Here is a 23,324-nt window from a genome sequence, read left to right on the forward strand (position 1 = left end):
GAATTGGAGGTATCAGCCTATTGGTGTTAATGTAGAGCTGGTGGCCCTTTTGGGTGTTGATTAGGAGGACCGTAGGGGTGTTAGTGAATGGTGGGTGAGCATGGGGTAGATTAGAAAATGGGGTCTCATGGAAATGAATGGTTAGGGCCCCTGTATGATTAGGGATTGGCCATCCCTTGGGTGTAGTGATGGAGGCTAGCAAGCCTGAGGGGGCTCTGTGAGAACAGTGACTGGGGCACTTTTAGGGTGAGTGGATGGGTAACTGTAGGAAGGAGTTGGGATTCTGTGGGGGTTCTTTGGGACTCTGTGTTTAGGATTTCACTGACTCCACTTCTAGTCAACAAATAGAATAGACTCTGTCAAGATTATTGGGTGGGAGTGCGGGGCATCCAGTGATGGGGTTTCGTGGCGTCAGTGTTGAGAAGCTTTTGGGAATCAGTGATGAGAGGCTGACCATGGCTGGTGTTTGGGGCTGAGTGAGGAGGAGCCTGGAATGATCAGGAATCAGGGGTCCTGTAGATACCTGGTTGGGGGTGGGGCTGTGGAGAGACTTTGGATTTCATTGATGGATACACTCCTGTGTCACCTGGGGGTTGATGATTGGGGGCTTTGCTAGAGGAGTCACTGGGGATGTGCATGTGTAACTGAAGGTCCAGGAGGGACAGCCTGTAAAGTCAGCAGTCAGGGTCCTGGTGGGATGAGGGACAAGTGGGGGAAGTGATAGTGGGGCTTGTGGCGCTCGGTGACTGTGTGGTCTGGAGACTTGTGAGGGCTCTGTTGTGGTCAGTGAATGAGGGGCTGGAGAATTCTCAGGTGGTCAGTGTGGGTAAGTGGGAGCCTCTGAGTGCTTAAGTTCCGTCCATGGGCTGGGGTGGCAGGGGGGTTCAGTCATTCTGTGGGGACTTATGTGTGATTGAGGCTATCTTTGGTGATAGGACCTCTGGGAGTTGTGTTTGTAGGTTTGGGTGGGTCCCAGTGAGTGTTGGTCACACATTGGCTCAGGCAAGACTCTCACATAGTGACTTCTGTTGAATGACATACTCTTTTTTGTTCTTTGGTTCTTCTCACCCAGCACATCACGTTGTTGGTTTGTGATGGCTTCTTTTACTGGAATATTTCCTTATGTTCTCAGTGACCCCATTGGCCCTAAGGTCCTCCCCCTTGCAGGCTGAGTCCCTGTGTCCCCCTCCAACCTTCAGCTCTGTCTAGCTCCAGCCCTCTTGAATGTAGTGCTCTGTGATGGGCATGGTCTTCCCACAGCCTTCCGCTTCCTGCTCACTGTCTGCAGAGGGCATGGGCTTTGCTAACTGAGCTGTGTAGGGTTCCTGAGCGTGTGGTTTTGAGCGAAGCCTTGTCTCATCTCTTTCCAGCCCTCAGCCCAACTTGGGGTAGGTTGTAACTGCTTCAAGGGGGCTGGTGTTCTGGCTCTGCTCTTGTTAGCTGCCCTGGGGCAGAACCCGGCAGTTGGCTAACATCCAGGCATAATTTTCTCTCTTCATTTGTGGCTGACTTTTCACTATGTCCATTGGGACATTGGAGACCCCCTCCCCTGTGCTTGAATGAAACGGTGCCTTTAGACAAAGAGCTCTTGCTGTCCATCTTGTACAGGTGCTATACCCTCTCTTTGTTCAGCTTATTTTTTGGAAAGGTGCCCGCTGACCTGTCCACCATGTTCGGGCTTCCTCGCTAGCCTGTTAGCCTGCGGAGACCAAGCTCAGCAGCCATTCCTGGACCCCAGGTACAGAGCACCAGTGCTGGACAAATCTCCGTTGGCAGGATTGCTATGAGAGGTGGAATTTGTCCCTCTTGTTCCCAAGTTGACTGGGTACTGTGATTTTTTGGACATTTCTTTTCAGGTATGTTCTTAGGAAGGCAGTAACATCTCTGTGCGATTTCATGCCTCTGAAGTCCCTGGCTCTTGTCTCCTCTCTGGTTGAATGTAAGTGACCTGGTCCATGAGCAGTGAAGGAATTCAAGGTGTAAGTATGTGTATGCATCAAGATTTAGTATTTTTTGTTTATTATACTTACCTGAAATCTTAGTTTCGTTTTTTCCAATAATTCTGCCTAAGATATCTGTTATGTAGTTTACAATCTCTTAAAAAGTTTTTAAAATAACAGTTGTACTCAGTTATCTGGTTATGTGGCCTCTTGGGGAAATAATTAAAATCCAAATCAGCCAACCCAAAAATCTCTTCGCCAAAGCAGAAGAAAAAGAAAAACAGTTTTATTGTTGCATAAAAATTAAACTTGAAACAAGAATGCACTGAGCTTTGCAGGCAACGTGCTGAAGAGATTGAAGAGACAGAAAGAAATCTCACCGTTCTCTGCAGTCAGGCAGGTACACCCATTACACACCTGTTCTCAAGGTAAAGGGTAATGTGCGAACACAGTTCTTACTACACTTTCCTGGTGCTTGGGGTGGCCATTGTGTTAGCCTTTTGCCTTTGTCCAAAGGAAAAATAGCCTTCTCATATCTTTGTGATTGGGGGTGGTTTTATACCTGGGAGCCAGGTGCCAAAGTCAGGCACTTGGTTAGGGTCCTGCCCTTCCTGAGACTGGGAAGTAGGCGGCCTGTCCTCCTGAATGCCATCAAAGAGATAGCTCCTAGGTCCTTAAGAAAGACATCTTGGGTGGTAAACTGGATAAGGCTTATTAGCTTTAGAAAAGATTTACACACATTTCAAAGGGGCAGAGAAAGAATGTACAATTACGGGTTTTCTGAAGTAAGTGCTTTTTGAATAGGAGTCGGGGGAGTCTCCCTTTTTTGCATGACGGAAAATTAATCTTTTTTCTTATTTTTATTTTATGTGTGCCGCTGATGGCCTCTGAGCTCTTAGTCCCCTAGAGGTGTTAGCTGCTCTCCTGCATGCTCTGGGAAGGGCAGGGAAGGGGCACCAGGGCCAACAATGTGGACCCTGTGGAACCACTGGACAGCCCTGTGTCCCACCACCCCTTCAGGCATCTCCTCCAGTCAGGGATCAGAGACCCTCAGAAAGAAGCAGATTGGAGTAGTGTCTTTGGGATATGGAGGGGGCTGGGAGATCAGGAAGGGCAGCCCTTCACTCATCAGGAATTTTTTTTTTTTTTAAGATTTTATTTATTTGACAGAGAGACACAGCGAGAGAGGGAACACAAGCAGGGGGAACGGGAGAGGGAGAAGCAGGCTTCCTGCAGAGCAGGGAGCCCGATGCAGGGCTCCATCCCAGGACCTGAGTCGAAGGCAGACACTTAATGACTGAGCCACCCAGGTGCCCCTCATCAGGGATTTTGATCCGCTTCCATTACCCCTTGGAAATGAGGCCTGGCTGTTCCTGCTGGCTTCTGAGGGAAGGGCACAAACCCACACACGAGTCTCCCCCAGCGCCTCTCTTCTTTTCACTGTTTCTGTTGGCTCCTCTGATTGAGGCTTTCTTTTTTTGCTCTCCGGCTGATTTTGTTTTTTTTTTTTAAAGATTTTTTATTTATTTGACAGAGAGAGAGACACAGCGAGAGAGGGAACACGAGAGAGTGGGAGAGGGAGAAGCAGGCCTCCCGCGGAGCAGGGAGCCCGATGTGGGGCTCGATCCCAGAACCCTGGGATCATGACCTGAGCCGAAGGCAGACGCTTAATGACTGAGCCACCCAGGCGCCCCTTTCCGGCTGATTTTGGAGTAGAGAGCCAACACCCCAGTCTATCATCATCTTGATCTAAGAGCCATCATCTGTTTACCATCCTGCTCAGAAATGGGTTGCCTCTTGGGGTGCCTGGGTCTGCCTTCGGCTCAGGTCATGATCCCAGGGTCCTGGGATTGAGCCCTGCATCGGGCTCCCTGCTCAGCGGGGAATCTGCTTCTCCCTCTGCCTTTTCCCTGGCTTGTGCTCTCTCTTGCTCGTGCTCTCTCTCTCTCTCTCAAATAAATAAAATCTTAAAAAAAAAGCTTTATAAAAAAAAGAAACGAGTTGCATCTTACTCTATAGAACCTGTACCAGTAAGTTCATTTAAATGCTCTCTGAAAATACTGCTGCAGAATGAGTGAGCCAAGGCTCTATTTCTGGAAAGCGTCTTGGTGTGGTGATGCTCCTCCGGAGATGTTTGGCTGAACTGGTGAGGCAAGTGGCTTGAATCTGGCATTTATAGGTGGGATCCAGGGGCTGCAGAGTGTAGGGTGGTGCAGGCCTGGCCTGATACAGACTTGCCAGGAGCTCCTCTTGCATCTGCTTCTTACCTCCCAGCCCTGATTCGAGTTGTTTCATTTCCCAGTAAGAGAGAACCCAGATTAGTGGCATCATCTAAAATAAAATTCCCATTGTATCTCCAGGCCATGGCTGAGGAACAAGAAAACTCATGTGAGATAAGAAAGAAGAGGCCTCAGGACTAGGGGTGCTCTCTTAGTTTACAGACATTTGACCAGAAGCCTCTCTCCAGAGGATCAGGACAGAGAGAAGTCACAGAACGGAGCCGATTTTCCAAGCCGCAGAAAATGATCAAGTCACAGGTGAGTTCTTTGTTCTCCAACAGTATTTTTCCGTAGGCGTGACAAGGCTTATGGGAACGCTCTTAAATACATTTAAATCATACTCAGAAACAAACTTGGGAAAGAAGGTGTCAGAGAACAAGGTGGATTATGGAATCACACAAAAGTCTTAGAGCCGAAGCACAAATATATAGGAAATAAAGTACTTCGTTGCCAGACGAGAGCTACAGGCTGTGCTCAGATATTCCCGGAAGTGGACATGGGAAGGGAAACAGTAGTATTACATGGTTTCCTCTGACAAAAAGCAGACCAGCTACTCAGTAGAAGCAGACATTTGCTAATGATTGCTTACAGTGAAGACATTTGGATAGCTGTTTATGTGGATGATAGAGTGGACAAAGTCCTAAATAGCGGCCCTATGATACATAAACCCTGCAATAAATGAACTTATTTCCCAGTGCTCTTTCTTACAGAGTTCCTCAGTGTGAACTAAGGGCATGAATCTAAAGTAAAATTCAGAACACATAGTTTGCTACAGGACCAAACCAGTGGACCTGGACCACCCATCTTACCCATATTCTAGTATTAGGAAAGAATCCTAAGGGGTTCCTGGGTGGCTCAATCATTAAGCGTCTACCTTTGGCTCAGGTCATGGTCCCAGGGTCCTGGGATTGAGCCCCGCATTGGGCTCTCTGCTCAGTGGGAAGCCTGCTTCTCCCTCTCCCACTCCCCCTGCTTGTGTTCCCTCTCTTGCTGTGTCTCTCTCTGCCAAATAATAAATAAAATCTTTAAAAAAAAAAAAAAAGGAAAGAAACCTAAGTCATCTGGCAGAATTGATCATCACAAAATCTTCAAATGGCCCCCATAAATATTCCCTCAGTTGGAATTTTGATACATTTTAGGTAGATGTGTTTTTGCTTCTCTTGGCAAAAGCTGGGCATGGAAGTATCTACCTTTAGTCTTTTTACTTTTTTGACTTAACGGAGAGTGTCACAATGGTTGGGGTACACACAGCAGCAGCGCAATCCCAGAGGACATATGGTTCTCCTAGAAACAAAGGAATTACAGAGGGGACCCTCGTCAGGGCCTGCTCTAGTCCACAGCTAGGTTAACACAGCCCCCAGTGTGGGCCCTTCTGCCCTGGGGTTTTTAGTCAGTCTGGATAATGTGGTTTTAGAAGGACTGCTTGGGGCATTTCCTTCCCAATCACTTTGTCCACGACCTCAGATTATTAGTCCACACTTTGTTAGATGTGGGCACCATCTGTGCATGTTTGGCCTGGAAAGTGCAGGAGCAGAGTCTGTCCTCCGCTGTCTCCCCATCGGCCCGTCAGGAAGGCATCTTTGTTGCCCCAGCAGTCAGTCTAAATCCAGAGCATCCCCATGAGCTTGCAAAGGCAGCACTGAAAGTTGTTTCTTTTGGTTTTTCTTTTTTGCAGTAGGAGGGGAAGCTTTCAGGAGTAAGTCCAAAAAACAAAGATCATTCGTCTCCTCCAACCCCATGCTCCCTCAGGTGCTAGCTTTATTTTGTTTTTGTTTTTCTGTTGTTAGAATCAGTGTGTCCCATTTACACTTGATCTTAGCCAAAAGGCCGAGAAGCGATCAGTGTGTCCCATTTAGTAATCAAAACTTTTTAAAAGTTCATCTCCTGTTTTCATCCAGACCCTTTGTCTGGAAAGATTGTATGCAAGAAGGACAAGTATTATGTAACTTAACCAGAAAGATGCATCATGTTTAAGATTTGGCTAGCTAGGGGCACCTGGGTGGCTCAGTCAGTTAAGCGTCTGCCTTCAGCTCAGGTCATGATCCCAGGGTCCTGGGATCGAGCCCCACATCGGGCCCCCTGCTCAACAGGGAGTCGGCTTCTCCCTCTCCCTCTGCCCCTCCCCCCCATGCGCGCTCACTCTCTCAATTAAATAAATAAAATCTTAAAAAAAATCGACCTAATTAGGAACAGATCTTACTTGTATCCAAATGTGTCACCCAGCAGGAGGGTTCATTTTACCTGCTAGTCTGGGGCTCATCTGGGGCATGAGCTAGAGCCCACGAGGCAGGTTCAGTCTTCCATATAGCTGCTGTCACGGCCCTGGCTGTGGTCGCTGCTGTCTGGGCTTAGGGGCGAAGTCTGGCCAGACGGTACATAGGCAGTAAGTCCACACCAATAGCACATTCAGCAGTGAGGTGCTAGTATCACCAGAGGACTAGTATCCTCTGGTGCCACGTCGGTGTAGGGAAGGGCAGCTTTCCTTGGGAGGCCAGTCAGGTGAAGCCTTCAGTTTACCTGTGCTTGGGCCTTAACCAGGAGCTTGACTCCTCATGACTTCTCAGACGTGTAACCAACATTACAGTCAGGACTTGGAACGGGTCCAGGTCTCCAGAGACATTCCCCGTCTCGCCTTCATGCGTCCTGCAGTCCTGGCGACAACCGATCGCTCTTGTCGCTGCAGTTCTGCCTTTTCCGGAATGTTGGAGAATGGAATCATACATACATACCCTTTTGATACTGGCTTTTTTCACTTAAATCTTTGAGATTCATCCATGTTTGAATCAGTAGTCTGTTCCTTTTATTTCTGTGTCCCGGAACGGTAACCCATCATACGAACACACCAGGTTGCTCATCCTTTCGCTTTGGAAGGACATCTTGGTTGCTTCAGTTTTTAGCGGTTGTGTTCATCTGCATACAGGCTTGAACATAACTCTTGAGGTGAGCAGGTTTGTGAGAGTAGGGTTGCTGGGTTGTGTGGCAATTCTGCATCCAGCTTTATGGGAAGCTGCCAAAACCTCTTCCAAGGTCACTGCATTCCCACCTTCATTGCATGAGAGTTGCTATTGCTGTGAATCCTCACTGGCATTTGTCACTTTTTGTGTAGGTTTTTTAAATTAATTTCAGCAATTCTAATAGGTATGTAGTAACATCTCATTATAGTTTTAATTCATATTTACCTATTGACAAATGATGCTGAACATCTTTTCATATGTTTATTTTTTATCTGTATATCTCCTTTGGTGAGGTGTGTGTTAAGATCTTTTGCTCATCTTTCTTTTTTGCTTTTTAAATAAGAGGGGTTTTGTTCATTTTAATTCCAGTGTCATTAACATGCGATGTTGTATTAGTTTCGGGCGTGCAGTGTAGGGATTCAGCACTTCCACACATCCCTCCGTGCTCCTCACGGTAAGTGTACGCCTAGTCCCCTGGACCTGGTTCACTCCTCCCGTCCCTCCTCCCCTCTGCTAAACACCAGTGCTCTGTGGTTGAGTCTGTTTCTTGGATTGTTTCTCTCTTTTTTTTCCTTTGCTCATTTGTTTAGTTTCTTCAATTCCACATAAGAGTGAAATCAGATGGTATCTGTCTTTCTCTGACCGACCTAATTCACTTAGCATTATACTCTCTAGGTCCATCCACGTCACTGCAAATGGCAAGATTTCATTCTTTTTTTGGTTGGTAACATTCCATTGTGTGTACACACCACATCTTTATCCATTCATCAGTCAGTGGATACTTGGGCTGCTTCTGTAATTAAGCTATTGTAGATAATGCTGCTATAACAGGGGTGCTTGTATCCCTTTGAATTATTGATTTTGTATTCTTTGGGTAAATACCCGGTAGTGCAATTGCTGGGTCCTAGGGTGGCTCTATTTTCAACTTTTTGAGGAACCTCCATACTGTTCTCCAGAGTGGCTACACCAGTTTGCATCCCTCCCTCCCACAGTGTAGGAGGGTTCCCCTTTCTCTGCGTCCTCGCCAACACCTGTTGTTTCCAGACTTGTTAATTTCAGCCATTCTGACAGGTGTGAGGTGATACCTCATTGTGGTTTTGATTTGCATTTCCCTGATGGCAAGTGACATGGAGCATCTTTTTATGTGTCTATTGTCTGTGGAGAAATGTCTGTTTATGTCTTCTGCTCATTTTTAAATTAGGTTATTTGTTTTTGGGGGTGTTGAGTTGTATCAGTTCTTTATATATTTTAGGTACTAACCCTTTATCAGATATGTCACTTGCAAATATCTTCTCCCATTCTGTAGGTTAGCTTTTAGTTTTGGTGATTTTTTCCTTTGCTTTGCAGAAGATTTTTATTTTTATATAGTTCCAATGGTTTATTTTTGCTTATATTTCCCTTGCTTCAAGAGATGCTCACTTTTTAATTGAATTGTTTTCTTACTGTTGAGTGTCAAGAATTCTTTATTCTGGGGGCGCCTGGGTGGCTCGGTCGGTTAAGCGGCTGCCTTCGGCTCAGGTCATGGTCTCAGGGTTCTGGGATCGAGCCCTGCGTTGGGCTCCCTGCTTAGCAGAGAGTCTGTTTCTCCCTCTGCCCCTCCCCTTGCTCATGCTCTCTCTCTTTCTCTATCAAATAAATAATAAAATCTTAAAAAAAAATTCTTTATTCTGGATATAAGTGTTCTGTCAGATTAGTGATTTTCAAATATTTTCTCATAGTCTGTGCCTTGTCTTTCTTTTTTTTTTTAAGATTTTATTTATTTGACAGAGAGATTGACAGCGAGAGAGGGAACACAAGCAGGGGGAGTGGGAGAGGGAGAAGCAGGCTTCCCGCTGAGCATGGAGCCTGATGCGGGGCTCGATCCCAGGACCCTGGGACCATGACCTGAGCCGAAGGCAGACGCTTAAGGACTCAGCCACTCAGGCACCCCGTCTCTTCTTTCTCTTAACAGTGCCTTTCACATAGAAAAAAAATTTAATTTTGAGAAAGCCCATTTCATTGATTTTTTTTCTTAAGTTGATCATATGTTCAGAGTTATATCTAAAAACTTACTGCCAAACCCAGGATCATGCAGGTTTTTTCCTAGAGCTTTATAGTTTTATGTTTTCCATTTAGGTCTGTCATCCATTTTGAATTAATTTTTATATAAGGTCTGAGGTATGTGTTGAGGTTTATTCTTTTGCTTATGGGTATACAATTGTTCTAGCACCATTTGTTGAAAAAACTCCTTTCTTCATGGAATCCTTTTGTCAAAATTCAATTGAGTATACTAAGGAGGGTGTAATTGTAAACTGTTCTGTTCCATTCCTCTATGTATTTATCCTTTTTTTTTTTTTAAGATTTTATTTATTTATTTGAAAGAGAGAGAATGAGAGATAGAGAGCACGAGAGGGAAGAGGGTCAGAGGGAGAAGCAGACTCCCTGCTGAGCAGGGAGCCCGATGTGGGACTCGATCCCGGGACTCCAGGATCATGACCTGAGCCGAAGGCAGTCGCTTAACCAACTGAGCCACCCAGGCGCCCTATGTATTTATCCTTTGACTAACACTAGGTTGTCTTAATTATTGTGGCTTTATAGGAAGTTGTGAAGTCAGGTAGGGTGAATCCCACAACATTGTTCTTTTTCCACATTGTTTTCACTTTGTAGCTTCTTTGCCTTTTGTCCCAAAACCCTCTATGTGCTCTTTCCTGGCCTCTGTAACACCTTCTTTCCTGGCCTGAAAAGACTGAAAAGTTTTAAGAACATGATTTTTATTCTACTCATCTTTATATTTTTGGCACCATTCACAGTTTGGGGAGCTCTGGTTGCTCCATATAGGTGTTCCAGAGGATACGTGGAGAGCTAGTTGTTACCACGTGGGTGCAGATGTGAGGGAGGAGAGTGTTGTAGATGTGTAGTCGTGTTTTTAGTTTTGACAGTAACAGGAAAATAGGACTGTCATTCAGCAGGTAGGTGCCAGGCATGCTGGAGGTCTGACACTTCGTGTGGTTCGGCTAAGAATTGTCCCCACATACCAGTGGCACCTTCTTTGAGAAGGACTGTGCTTATTTAAACACAATGTATTCCAGTTTCTTAATGGATAGGTGGATGGATGGATGAGTGAATTCAAAATGATAAATAGCTTAATAACTTTTTTTTTTTAATTTTTATTTATTTGAGAGAGAGAGAATGAGAGATAGAGAGCACGAGAGGGAAGAGGGTCAGAGGGAGAAGCAGACTCCCTGCTGAGCAGGAAGCCTGATGTGGGACTCGATCCCAGGACTCCAGGAGCATGACCTGAGCCGAAGGCAGTCGCTTAACCAACTGAGCCACCCAGGCGCCCCGCTTAATAACTTTTTGTTTCTCTCAAAGTATAATGAAGGTTAGGATATTATATGAGTTATCAATTGCTATGTAACAAATTACCCAAACTTCAGTGGCTAACAACATAAACATTTCTCTCACAGTTTCTCTGGGTTAGAAGTTTGCCAGCCGTGTTCACATCTGGTTCCCGTTCAGGGTCTCACACAACCCTGTAACGAAGATGTTGGGCTGGGCTGTGGTCCTCTCGGGGTGCAGCAGGGAGATGATCCCCTCCTGGGCTCAGTCACATGGGAGTTGGGGGGCCTCGGTGCCTCTCCACATAGGCATCTCCACAGAACTGCCTCACCATGTGGCAGCTGGATTCCCCCTGAGAGAGCAAGACAGGGCTCCCAAGATGGAGGAAGACTCTCCTCAGTGGAAGTGAGTCAGTAAGGCCAGCCCACGTTAAGGAGGGGAGTTAGAGATGGGCGAGGCTGCCTCCCACGCTAGAGAAGAAAGCCTGTGTCCCGCCATGAGCACCACTGCAGCTTGAACAGTGATGACGCTTTTCCAGATCTCCTTTGAGGATGTGGCTGTGGGCTTCACGTCGGAGGAGTGGCAGCTACTTAACCCTTCTCAGAAGAGCTTGTACAGAGAGGTGATGTTGGAGAACTACAGCAATCTAGTTTTCTTGGGTAAGAATATTCGTATGTAAATAGTGTGTATCCAATAACTGTGGGGCCTCTAAGATGTTTACTGATTTTGGATTTAAGTTTCAGATGTCAAAGATTCTTTGATGTCTATACCCGATTGAAAGATTTTGGTTCACTTGCTTTGTCTTATAGGCTTCATAGTAAATATTCTTCATATTTAAGAGTCCATCAGCCCAAGGAATTGGGTCCAGGTTGTCTTATGTTTCCAATTAACAGGTTATCAAATTATCAAACCTGATGCAATTTTCAAGCTGGAGCACGAAGAGCCGTGGATAATAGATGAAGAAGTTCTAAGTCAGAACTTTTCAGGTGAGAGGTCATCAGGTGCAAGCTGAACCACAGGTTTCTTTCTTTCTTTTTTTTTTTAATTTTTTAATTTATTTGACAGAAAGACACAGCGAGAGAGGGAACACAAGCAGGGGGAGTGGGAGAGGGAGAAGCAGGCTTCCCGCGGAGCAGGGAGCCTGATGCGGGGCTCGATCCCAGGACCCTGGGATCCTGACCTGAGCCGAAGGCAGACGCTTAACGACTGAGCCACCCAGGCGCCCTGAATCACAGGTTTCTGATGATAGGTTGTTTATAATGTTTTGAAAAGTTATTTTGAAATGTTATTTGTAAAACTGTTTGAAGTTCCTGAGTCTGTAGAGTTGGCTCAGGACTGGTGACCTGAGTTCTTCTGCATTTTAATGTGCTCTCTGTCCTGGTCTGCACATCAGGCTGTGCTCTTTGCATGAGCTCACGAGGGTACATACCCCCTTCCCTGTAGAGCAGACCTTGCTCTCTGGGACAAGGATCCTCTTCCCAGCCCCCTCAGCTCCCTTCCTTCTCTCCTGCACTTCCCCTCTGCAGGGTAGGCTTCCTTCTTCCTCCTGAAGAGTTCAAAACTTTGTCCTGTTGCAGGGACGCTGACTGAGTCCTTTATTTTCTTTTCTCCCTCTAATTTGTCTGATTTCTGTTTTAAGCCCATAGAGAGTAGAAGGTGAATCCATGCACATAGAATAAAAACCGAACGCTGTAAGCCTGGTGAGGAGGCTCTGCGTCTCTCCCTCCTCCGTGCAGACTGAGCCCTTTGCAATCAGCTCCTGGGTTCCTTTTGGTGCCTTGATGTTCATCTTCTCCAGGCTCCTCATTAACCCCATGTGCCATGTGATATTTTAACGACATTTATGTTGAAGAACCTCATGGTATGGCAACGTCTTATCCATTTTTTTTGTTTTTTTGTTTTTAATTTCTGTGTCCAGAAGTCAGGGTTAACTCCGTTAGAACTAGTTTCCTCCACGTTTCATACATTTTTCTCTGCACGTGAGCCTTTGATTTTCGTATCCTTTCTCCATGTAGACACTATGCCTCTCTTCAGCTTTGCCCTTTTCACCTCCAGTTAATGTTGACTCCCAGCCTTTCTGAAATCTCTGCCCACTTAGTGTTGTATTATAGGAACCCTGGCCCTGGTCAGGCGTTATCTGGAATTTTTCACCAATTTTTAACCAATTAGGTCTTAATGATTTTTTACCCACATATTAAGATGGCAAGTAACTTATTTTTCTCTTTTCCCTGTAGAATTTATGGTGTGTAATTATTAAATGTTTCATTAATTGAGTGTTGTGCTGCCAGGTAAGGCAGGACCTTTCTTGTTTATATTCTTTAGTGCCAAGGTCTACATCTAAGCAACTTATCTCAGCTCACCTTAGGAAATATTTCAGATGATAGATGTCTAGGTACCATTCACATGGATGATTAGGTCTGGGTATGTGTACCTTAGAAAATACTGTCTGTGAAGGTAGATTTTTCTGTTCACCCATTAATTTAGAATGACCGCTATCCTGTGGAATGAGAGGAATTTAGTGAAAGAGTCATGAAATAGCATTGCAGGAGAAGACAATTTTAACATAGAAGAAAATGGAGAACTATATTTATTCAGTAATTCAGTATTTGAACACAAAGCATTTGTATTAAAATGCAGAGGTTTTTTTTTTTTTTTTTAAAGATTTTATATATTCATTTGACAGAGAGAGTGAGAGCAGGAACACAAGCAGGGGGAGTGGGAGAGGGAGAAGCAGGCTTCCCATGGAGCAGAGAGCCTGACGCGGGGCTTGATCCCAGGACCCCGGGATCATGACCTGAGCCGAAGGCAGACGCTTAATGACTGAGCCACCCAGGCGCCCCTTAAAATGCAAAGTTTTTTTTATCAAGATTAATGATACAGAAAGGAACTTCTTTAGAAATGCAGTTGTGAGTGCACAGTGTTATCCTACATGCATTGAGGGCTTGCTCCCTGCATGCATTGGGGTTACATCAGTGAGAAATCAAACCTCTTCCCTGCCCTCACGGTCTACATTCTAGTGGGGGACGCAGAAGTAAGGTGCTCACCTATTTGATAAGTGCTATGAAGGAATTAAACGGGATGTTGTTAGGATGCCCTTGAAATGATTTTTACACTTGAAGGAGCCACGCCGAAAGCTGGGAAGAGCATGCCAAATAAAAGGCACAGCCATTGCAAAGGTCCTGAGGCAGAAAAGGCCTTTGAGATCAAAGGGACAGGAAGGAATTCATGTGGTGGAGCAGCAGTGAGCAGGAGTGTGTGAGGGGAAGTCGGAGAGGCTGGAAAGACCGGGGCATGCTAGGGCATGTGAGCCATGGCAAAAGCTTGCATGTATCAAAGGGTTTTTTTTAAGCAAGGGGGTAAAAAGCCTGATCACATTTTCTAAAGCTCACTGGCTCTCTGGAGACTAGAGTTGGGAGGGAGCAAGGCTGGAAGTAGGAATATTGTTTGAAAACTAAAGTGAAATGCAAGCAGTATGGACCAGAGTGTAACAGAGAGAAGTGGGTTCACCTGTGCCTGGCCCTGCATAATACCAGTAGGAGACAACTTACTCGTTTTCCAAAATGACAAGATTTTTATTTCTTTTCCTTTTTTTTCTTTCTTTTTTTTTTTTTGGAGAGAGAGAGGGGGTGGGGTGCAGAGAGAGAGAGAGGGAGAAACGGAATCCCAAGCAGATTCCCTGTTGAGCACAGAGCCTGACACAGGGTCAGGTCCCAGGATCCTGAGATCACACCCTGAGCTGAAACCAAGAGTTGGACGTTCAACTGACTGAGCCCGACAGGCACCCCAAGATTTTTTTTATTTCTTAAATATTTTTTGATGGAATTGAACTACTTGAATATTATTTTATATTATTTATTAACTTGTATATATATTAATTTTATTTCTTGTTTTGATTTTAATTTAAAATTTTCATTTCTTTACTCAGATTTCATGAAACCATTTTTTATAAACTTCAGCTGGACTTCACACTTACATGTCTACATATGACCCTTGCTTTTTTTTTTTATTTTTTTAATGCTTTTTTAAAAAAATATTTATTTGAGAGAGACAACACGAGTGGGGGCAGGGAGAGAGGGACAAGCAGACTCCTCTGTGGAACCCGATGCAGGGCTCAATCCCAGGACCCTGGGATCATGACGTGAGCCAAAGGCAGGCACTTAACCGACTGAGCCACCCAGGCGCCCCATGACTCTTGCTTTTAATCTCCAAACTTTTTCTCAGTCTTTTTCATCTCAATGAATAGTATTAATACCTCTACTCACTTAAGCTCAAAATATTGAATCCTTTTATTCTCTATATCAGCAATTCTAGTTGGTCCTTTTTCTGAAATTCTGATATGTCTGAGAATTAGATAAGTCTCCCACACACACCAAAAAAAAACCTGCAGAAAAGAAGTAGTTGCCTTATATTTGAGGTCTTGCCAAATCTTTTGACTTGCAGGGTACCCTCTAGGAATATTACCTCACAATTACTAGTAAAGAATATCATAAAGTAAACAAACCTTCACTTTAAAATATCCAATAAATGATCATGTTGTAGAAATCACAAACAGTTGTACTTACTGGGTGACAAAGAGTCTGTCCTAATGTGTTATACAGAGAGTTCTTGTGGTTTGGAATGATTTTCATGGATAGGATTACATGTAGATTCATTATATAGATTATAGACTCTTAAAATGTCAAAAAAAAAACCTAAATAAAACTGTCGATGCTCGCTATCAGGAAATAGCCTTGATGGTGAAGTCAGTGATGTCAGTGATTCAGGTGACACTCTTGAATGAGAATGTACTTTAAATGTAATGATCGTACAGGAACCTAATGTTTCTCATCTTTTGGATGAAAGCTTGATATCCTGTATTAGCTCTGTATTCAGTATTTCCCCCTTCGTAGGATTCAGCGGTGTATACCAGTCTTGCTCTTCATGTGCTGGTTATTGCTAGTGTTCGCTGTATCATGAGGCCTCTGACTCGGGGGTGTTATCTGTGGTCTTCCCTTGTCTTTCCTCTGCACATATAGCAGATAATCGGATTGTTGTTGAATAAGGAAATTAATCACTCCAGTATTTGAGCATAAATTGCTCATGATCACTGCTCCTTGAGTGTATTTCATCTTTTCTAATTTAAAAGTTCATGTTTCTAAACATTTGTAACTTTTAAATGTTTTCATTTCTGTTAAAAAAATTTTTAGGTTTTTATTTAAATTCCAGTTAGTTAACATACAGTATCTGTCAAAATTTCTAATGTCCAATAAGTAGACATTATATTTGGGAGGGTTTTTGTTTTGTTTTGTTTTGTTTTGTTTTAATTGGGATCCTAGGCTCCATTTCAGTTTTATTCAATGAGTGTAATCATTGGGGGATTTACACAGTATGATTCATTTTTTTCCTTTTTAGAAGAAGTCTGGCTAGATAACAGTCTCAAAATGTGGCACCAGGATAATCAAGACAAGCTTAGAAGTATGGAGAGAGGCCATGAATATGATGTTTTTAGGAAAATATTTCATTCAAGCATTAACTTTGTTCATTTAGGAATGAGACCCCATAAATGTGGCACAGGTGAAAAAAGTCCGAAACATCCTTTTGAGTTTCTTATTCCAAAAAATAACCGTAGAAGAAAGAAACTTGATGAGCTCAATAAGAAATATTTATTGTATGTCAAAGCTGATAGAACCCATGGTGAAAGGCCATACTGTGATTGCAGTAAATGTAGGAAGGCTAGCAGGACAGGGTCGTGGCCCATTGCAAACCGTAGAACGCACACAGGAGTCCATTTATGCTTGGAGTGCGGCAGCATTTTCAGTAAGAAGTCACAGTTCATCATACACCAGCGGACGCACACAGGAGAGAAGCCCTACGGTTGCAGCGAATGTGGGAAAGCCTTCTCCCAGAAGTCACTGCTCACTATTCATCAGAGGACTCATTCAGGAGAAAAACCATATGGATGTGGTGAATGTCAGAAAGCTTTCAGTAGGAAGTCCCTGCTCATTTTACACCAGAGGACGCACACAGGAGAGAAGCCCTATGGATGCAGTGAGTGTGGGAAAGCCTTCAGCAGGAAGTCGCAGCTCAAGAGACATCAGAGAACCCATACAGTCGAGAAGCCCTACGGCTGCAGTGACTGTGGGAAAGCCTTCTCCCAGAAGTTAAAGCTCATTACCCATCAGAGAACCCACACAGGGGAGAAGCCCTATAAGTGTAGTGATTGTGGGAAAGCCTTTTTCTGGAAGTCACAGCTGATTACTCATCAGAGGACTCACACGGGGAAAAAACCATACGCATGTAACGAGTGCACAAAAGCCTTCAGCAGGAACTCGCTGCTCATCAGACATCAGAGGATCCACACGGGGGAAAAACCCTATGAGTGCAGCGAGTGTGGGGAAGCCTTCATCAGAAAGCCACAGCTTATCAAGCATCAACTAACTCACACGGGAGAGAAGAACTACCAGTGCGCTGATTGTGAAGAAGCATTCTTTAAGAAGTCAGAGCTAATCAGACATCAGAAGACTCACTTAGGGGAGAAACCCTACGGATGCGTTGAATGTGGAAAAACCTTCTTTGGGAAGTCACAGCTCCTAACACATCAGAGAACTCACACTGGAGAGAAACCGTATGAATGCAGTGAGTGTGGGAAAGCCTTCACCCAGAAGTCAAGCCTGATTTCACACCAGAGGACACACACAGGGGAGAAGCCCTATGAGTGCACAGAGTGTGGGAAGACCTTCAGTGAGAAATCAAGCCTCATTCATCACCAGAGAACCCATACTGGAGAGAAACCCTTCGAATGTAGTGAGTGTAGGAAGGCTTTTGCCTGGAAGCCACAGCTTCTTAGGCATCAAAGAATTCATACAGGGGAGAAACCCTATGAATGCAGTGAGTGTGGGAAGGCCTTTGTTCAGAAAGTGCAGCTCATTAAGCATCAGAGAAATCACACAGGAGAGAAAACCTATGGATGCAGTGATTGTGCAAAAGCCTTCTTTGAGAAGGCACAGCTTGTTATCCATCAGAGAATTCACACAGGAGAGAGACCCTATAAATGTGGTGAATGTGGGAAGTCTTTCACTAGAAAGTCTCACCTTATGAGGCATCAGAGAATTCATACAGGAGATAAATACTATGGGTGCAGTGAGTGTGGGACTGCTTTCAGCAGGAAGTCGCAGCTCATGATTCATCAGAGGACTCACGTCCTCTAGAAACCATGTGAATGCTGTGAACGTGGAAGATTTACTGTCAAACGTCATGCCTTCTGACATGTCCAAGGACACACACACGGGAGGAACCCTGTCAGTGCACTGGGAAGGCAGGTCTCACCCAACAACTTGGAGAGGAGGGAACTTGTTTATGTAGACAGTGTAAGAGAGCCTTCTCCCAGAACACACAGCTTGTTACACATTAATGACTTAACGTGGAAGTCTTACCAGTATCGTGGTAGTACAGACCCTTGTAGTCAGAAGTGACAGCTCATTGTTAGAGGACCTACACTTGAGGAGAAACTGGACTGTTGTAAAAAGCAAATGAGAGGTTTCATCAAGAAAGGATAACTCAGTACACTAGAGAATGCATACACAAAGGAAATACTGAATAGTATGAATGAGAGATTTCAATATGGAGAAGTCCTCATGTGAAGAATTTTGATAAGCATGATCCTCTTGAAGGAATTCTATAACACTGTGTTTGTTGTATGTAAGTTATTATAAAAAATAGTTATTTTTAAATGGTAGATGTGTTTTAAGTGTGAAGACTTCTGCTTTCTGCTGTGGTGGTACAGCAAGCACCAGATGAACTCCCCTGCCTTCAACATCTAGAAACTGTAAAATGTATGTGAAAGAATAGTTTTGAGACTTATGGCAAGCAGAAGCTTGTGATCCCCGGCAGAAGGTGGACAGAGTGAGGTGAGCCCCACAACAGCCCAGCCTAGCGCCTGGTGGCAGCTCCCAGGCTGCTGTTCAGGGAAAGGAACACGTGGTCTTGTTGAAGAGAGCTGCTGACGTGGCCTTTGGGGAGGCCACAGTAGCTAGAATTTGCAGGGAAAGGAGAAGAGGGAGCTTTACAGAGAGAGGGCTGCAGAAATCTATGAGAAGTCCCCTTGAGTCTTTTGGCTTAGTGCTGATTTGCATGTGTGTGAAAGGAAAAGGTGTGCTGGAAAGCGGGCATCAGAACAGTTCCCAGAAGTCAGTGCTGGGATGGGAATAAAGTTCCCACCAGCTAGATTGGAACAGCTTTGAACACATGGGGCATCTGTAGGATTCCCAGCAGAGTATGATCTTGTGAAGTAACTGACCCTAGATTAAAAGCTACTCTGGACCCACAATGTCTGGCATCTAAACACTTACCTGACATGCAAAGAAATGAGAATACGACTTGTAACCAGGACAAAAATGAATCAGTAGAAGACATAGAAGAGACTGGAGCACTTGGCATTGGACAAGGGTGTTCAAGCAGCTCTTTCGAATATAGAGAAAAACATGAACGTGACAAGACCAGAGTGGAAGGTGTATTTTAAAAAGCCCAAGTGGAACTTCTCAGGATGAAAACAGCAGTATCTGAAAATTAAAAAAAAAAAAAAAAAAATGACCAAAAAAACCAACTCTGGGTGAAATTAAGAACAGATGAGACATAGAAGAAGAAAAATTGATGAATTTAAGTAAGAATATAAACTGTCCAACAGATGAACAGAGAAAAACAGCCTGGAAGAAAAGAGTGGAGGAGAGCAGAGTCCTAGAAGGAGAGGACAGGGAAGAGAAGCAACAATGTATCTGAATAAACAAGGGCTGAAACTGTTACCAGTGGGATGAAAAGTGTCACTCCTCCGCATATCACTCCGCATATCCAAACAAGATACATAAAGAGAATCCTGCTAATGGACATCATAGTCAAATGGATGAAGAACAGTTGTAAAGCGCCTCGGGAAAAACAGGACGCGCTCACAGAACAGAGCAGGCCAGCTTGCCCTGGGCAGAGACTGCTCGAGCCACAGGACAGCAGAGTGAGCGACCACTTTGGATTACTGAGGGAGAAAATAAAACCCCTGCAACCTGGCGTTTGTGTATTAACCATCAGAAATATCTTTCCAAAATTAAAGGTAAGAAGACTTTTTCAGGAAAACAAAATCAAAGAGAATGTATTAGCTGTAGGCCTTCCTTCAGGAAAATTTAAGTAAGTTTGGGGGCAGCAGGAAAATAATCCTAGGTGGAAACGTGTATCTACAGCAAGAAATGAAGAGTTCTGGGAATGGTAAATATCTGGGTAAATATAAAAGATTTTTTTTCTCATTTTAAAATCATTTAAAAAGGTAGTCGATTGCATAAAGCCAAATAGTGACAATGTATTGTGGGTTATGATCTATTTAGAAGTAAAGTATATGACAACAACAACACTTACGGATGAATTTTCTAAAATAGTTAAATAGACTGCATCATCTGAGTCAGAAATCTGCTTCCCCAGGGCTCAGGGTGACTTGTATCTGTAGCATCTACTCAGCAGAGTTGCACGTGTGATGGACCTGCATACGTGCTACTTGTTCCCTGCTCCCCCTCCTCTCTCTGCACCCCGGGGGCTGCCCTCTAGGGTTTCTGCCGAGGTGCTAGATCAGCCGTGGGAGGAGAGAGGCTAGGACATTTATTCCTCCCCGCCCTCCCTTACTGGACCTTGGTTTTGGCAGAGTCTGTGCCTGTGTGGTTACAGCTCCCGCTGGGCAGTCCTCCTCTGGGGCTGTAGACACTCCGTTCTCAGTTCACGCCTCCCTCTCCTTGCTCTTCAGATGCTTCACCATCCCTAGTTGGTGTCCTTAATTCTGAACACATATCTGTAAATAGTCCCTCTATTAAATGTTGTTGAGTTAATATTTTGAGTGTACCCTTTGTTTTCTGTGCCATGTTGAAGGATGAGCATTTAACAACATTTTGAGTGTGTCAATTACTGGTACATGTGCCTCATAGGGCAGAGACTGACATCTGTCAAGATTTCCCACACTAAATGTCAGTATTTTCTCTTTTTTTTAAACAATTCAGTAGCAATTATGACAAGTAACAAAGTTCTTTGTGTTTTTTGTTTTGTTTTGCTGCAAATGTAAATGGCTCCACAGATTATCATCTGCTGCGTATCCAATGGTCTTGCAGTTATTACTAACCCTTCTTCAGTAATAGAAGCTGAAACATTTATGAAGTCTAATGCTACTCTAGATTAGCCAAGCAATTTACAAAAACACATTGGCATTTATGTTCAGTATGTATGGACAAGAAAAAAGATAACCAGGTCCTGAGTGAGGCAGAAAGGAATGATGCCTCATAGGTTCCAGTATGTCCTTTAGAAACACTGCTGTGCATACCCTCCATATTCCATATTCTGCTGCTTTTCTATATGATCCATGTACTCTGTAACCCATGGACAAGATTTCCATGTCTGTAGTCAGAATTGCCACAGAGTCTCTCTGAAGGCTCCACACCGGTGCCCGTCACCAACAGCATAGTGTCTGGGGAAGTTAGAGGCGGTCAGGTTGAAGTAGACTACCAACGAGCCCCAAGACAGCAGCCCCATCCGCTGTCATTTGTCAGATACCTCTTAGGAAGTTTACCTTCCTTTATCCGCTCTCACCTGGTCCTTTTCTCTTGGTACCCGGACGGCTTTTGAAGGGAAGTAATTGCCATCAGGCCACACAGCTGCATTTTCTCTCCAGGTGCTTTTGCATTTCAATATGCATTTTTTTAAAAGATTTTATTTATTTATTAGAATGAGAGAGAGAGAGAGAGAGAGCACATGAGAGGGGGGAGGGGCAGAGGGAGAAGCAGACTCCCTGCATATATGCATTTTGAAGAAGCTTTTCATGCAGGTCTTCCATTTTGTATAACCCCGAAAGATACCATTCACAATATAGTCTGTGCCAAAAAACTTGTGTTTTTCTCTGGTCCTGTCCTTAGGGAATTAGCCAACAAAATCAGTGTTTCGAGGCGTGGACATAATTGGATTACAGCACTGTTACCTCTAATGGTTTCTCTGTAACAGGACTATGTGCTTTCTGTGTGATAGCAAAATGGTTTCCACCAGCACAACTCTCCCTTGGCCCCCTGCATTTGTCACAAAGTGAAGGGAAAGGCCGTGCTCACTCTCAGCTTAGAAAACTTTACCTCATGATGTCTGTCTGCAGCTTAGAAGCAGGCAGTGTAACATCTCATGACCAGCTCACAAGGATGACAAGTAACTGTTCCACGGTCCCCTCTGTGGATCAGGTGATGCTTCTCTGATCATTGTTTATTTCCTTTGTGGGGTCTTCGCAATTTAGATCAGTCATTACTCATTGTATCCAGGTAGTCTTGACATCTTGTCATAGAGGCTGTTACTTTCAGAATTCTAAGATTAAATAAAGCAGGGAACACCAACTTTATTGAATACTTAAATCATTATACTTAGGTATTTTACAACACCTCCATCATTAGAAGTGCCCACAGAAGCAGTCACTGCTAAGATGGAGGGAGAATGCAAGCGAAGTGACATTTGTAATCTGGGGTTCTCATTAAAGCATTGCTCTCATTCCTATCATTAACATTTATTAACACATCAAGCTCGGATTCACAAGAAGATGGGGAAGCAGATCTAGTGTATGTAAGAGAGTGGGCATGTTAAAGGAGCGTTTAAACCGTGGACTCGATACCACTTTAGCCATCAGAATGGTAGTGTGTGTTTATCTCCAAATTGATGATCACAGGGCAGCCCATAGCACGTGAGCGAGTTATATATGCTTACTCTATGGTATATGTTTGCACAGAGCAGAATGTGTCCCGTGATGACCCCTGAGCTCTGGGCCGGCAGGGCTACACATACAAGGTTGGGGCAGACAGGGTTGCCGTCCCTTTTGTGTGTGTGCACTGGCTGGTCCGTTTCCACTGACTGGTGCACCTGGAGAGCAAGGGTGCCTAGGGGAGCAGTGTTCACACCTATTGCCCACACTTCTCTCTGCTGTATTTGAAAAGAAAATCTCTGTACGTCTATGTTTACTGAGTAAACTGTTCGACAAATTAGTATGTGTGAGTGTGATCCTTGGTAACAGTGAGCTCTAGCTTCCATTCAGCTAGGTATCCCAAACCAGATCTAAGCTCTGGCCAGTTTCCAACACGTTTATCATCCACATACGCCTGAAACGTAAAGAGAAAAGCACTGCTCGATTCAGTTGTTGGTGTTAAGAGTCAATGCTCTGCCTGGCCCTTGGTTCATCTAGCTGGGGTCTGGGTCTGTGCAGAAGAAAACGGCCTGCTTTCTTACAAACTAAACTGGAGACTCCCCTAATCCCTTGAAGCTTCAATGAGTAGGATGCTGACAATGTAGCTATACCACGAGCACAACTTGTAAGAAAAGTGGAGGTGGGGCACGCTGTGTGAGGTGTACTCACCTGCACCCTGTACCTTCTGTATCCGATATCCCCCCTCGGAATCCCCATTAAACAGATGGGCAGTGTCTGGCCCGGCAGATGGGGGGGTCTGGACCCCCCCCCACCCTTGTCCGATGCTCCGCCCACAGCAGAAGCAGTTGTCCTTGGATGCCTTTCCTGTCCTTTTGTTTTCTCTTTATGATTTTAAGTAATCTCTACACCCAGCATGGGGCCTGAATCCACAACCCAGAGATCAAGGGGGGCAGGCTCACCCACTCAGCTGGGCAGGTGCCCCACATTCCTGTCTTAATGCCCTCCGCCCTCAGCACAGACTCCTGCTTTAACACGTGAGTATGGTGCTAAACTGCATGCTTTTGCCTTGCTGGGAGGTCTTCCGATGGCAGGAACTCCAGCATTCGTTATGCCGCGCGCACCCCAGGGCTCCTTCCCCGCACCCCCGGACTCGAAAAGCCAACGG

At 44.6% G+C, this 23,324-nt stretch overlaps 1 protein-coding gene across 1 annotated transcript; it reads left to right on the plus strand.

Annotated features, from left to right (window-relative positions):
• Window positions 1–302: 302 nt before the first annotated feature.
• ZNF605 (zinc finger protein 605) lies at window positions 303–22,499 on the plus strand. Its single transcript, XM_025861618.2, has 6 exons — window positions 303–1,738; window positions 1,857–1,979; window positions 4,301–4,477; window positions 11,030–11,150; window positions 11,385–11,477; window positions 15,883–22,499. Exons 3-6 carry the CDS (start codon window positions 4,463–4,465, stop codon window positions 17,676–17,678), a joined length of 2,025 nt encoding a protein of 674 aa, XP_025717403.2. The 5' UTR covers window positions 303–1,738; window positions 1,857–1,979; window positions 4,301–4,462; the 3' UTR covers window positions 17,679–22,499.
• The last annotated feature ends 825 nt before the right edge of the window (window positions 22,500–23,324 follow it).

Source organism: Callorhinus ursinus, unplaced genomic scaffold (assembly GCF_003265705.2).
Source record: "Callorhinus ursinus isolate GAN/ISIS: 27379988/994484 unplaced genomic scaffold, GSC_fseal_2.0 scaffold137, whole genome shotgun sequence".
Lineage (NCBI taxonomy): Eukaryota > Metazoa > Chordata > Mammalia > Carnivora > Otariidae > Callorhinus > Callorhinus ursinus.

What these genes read in the sequence shown, in the direction of transcription:
- ZNF605 (XM_025861618.2), top strand. An exon ending in CAGCAATCTAGTTTTCTTGG is followed by an intron (nt 11,151 to 11,384) that starts GTAAGAATATTC and finishes TCCAATTAACAG; the next exon opens with GTTATCAAATTATCAAACCT. An exon ending in TCTAAGTCAGAACTTTTCAG is followed by an intron (nt 11,478 to 15,882) that starts GTGAGAGGTCAT and finishes TTTCCTTTTTAG; the next exon opens with AAGAAGTCTGGCTAGATAAC.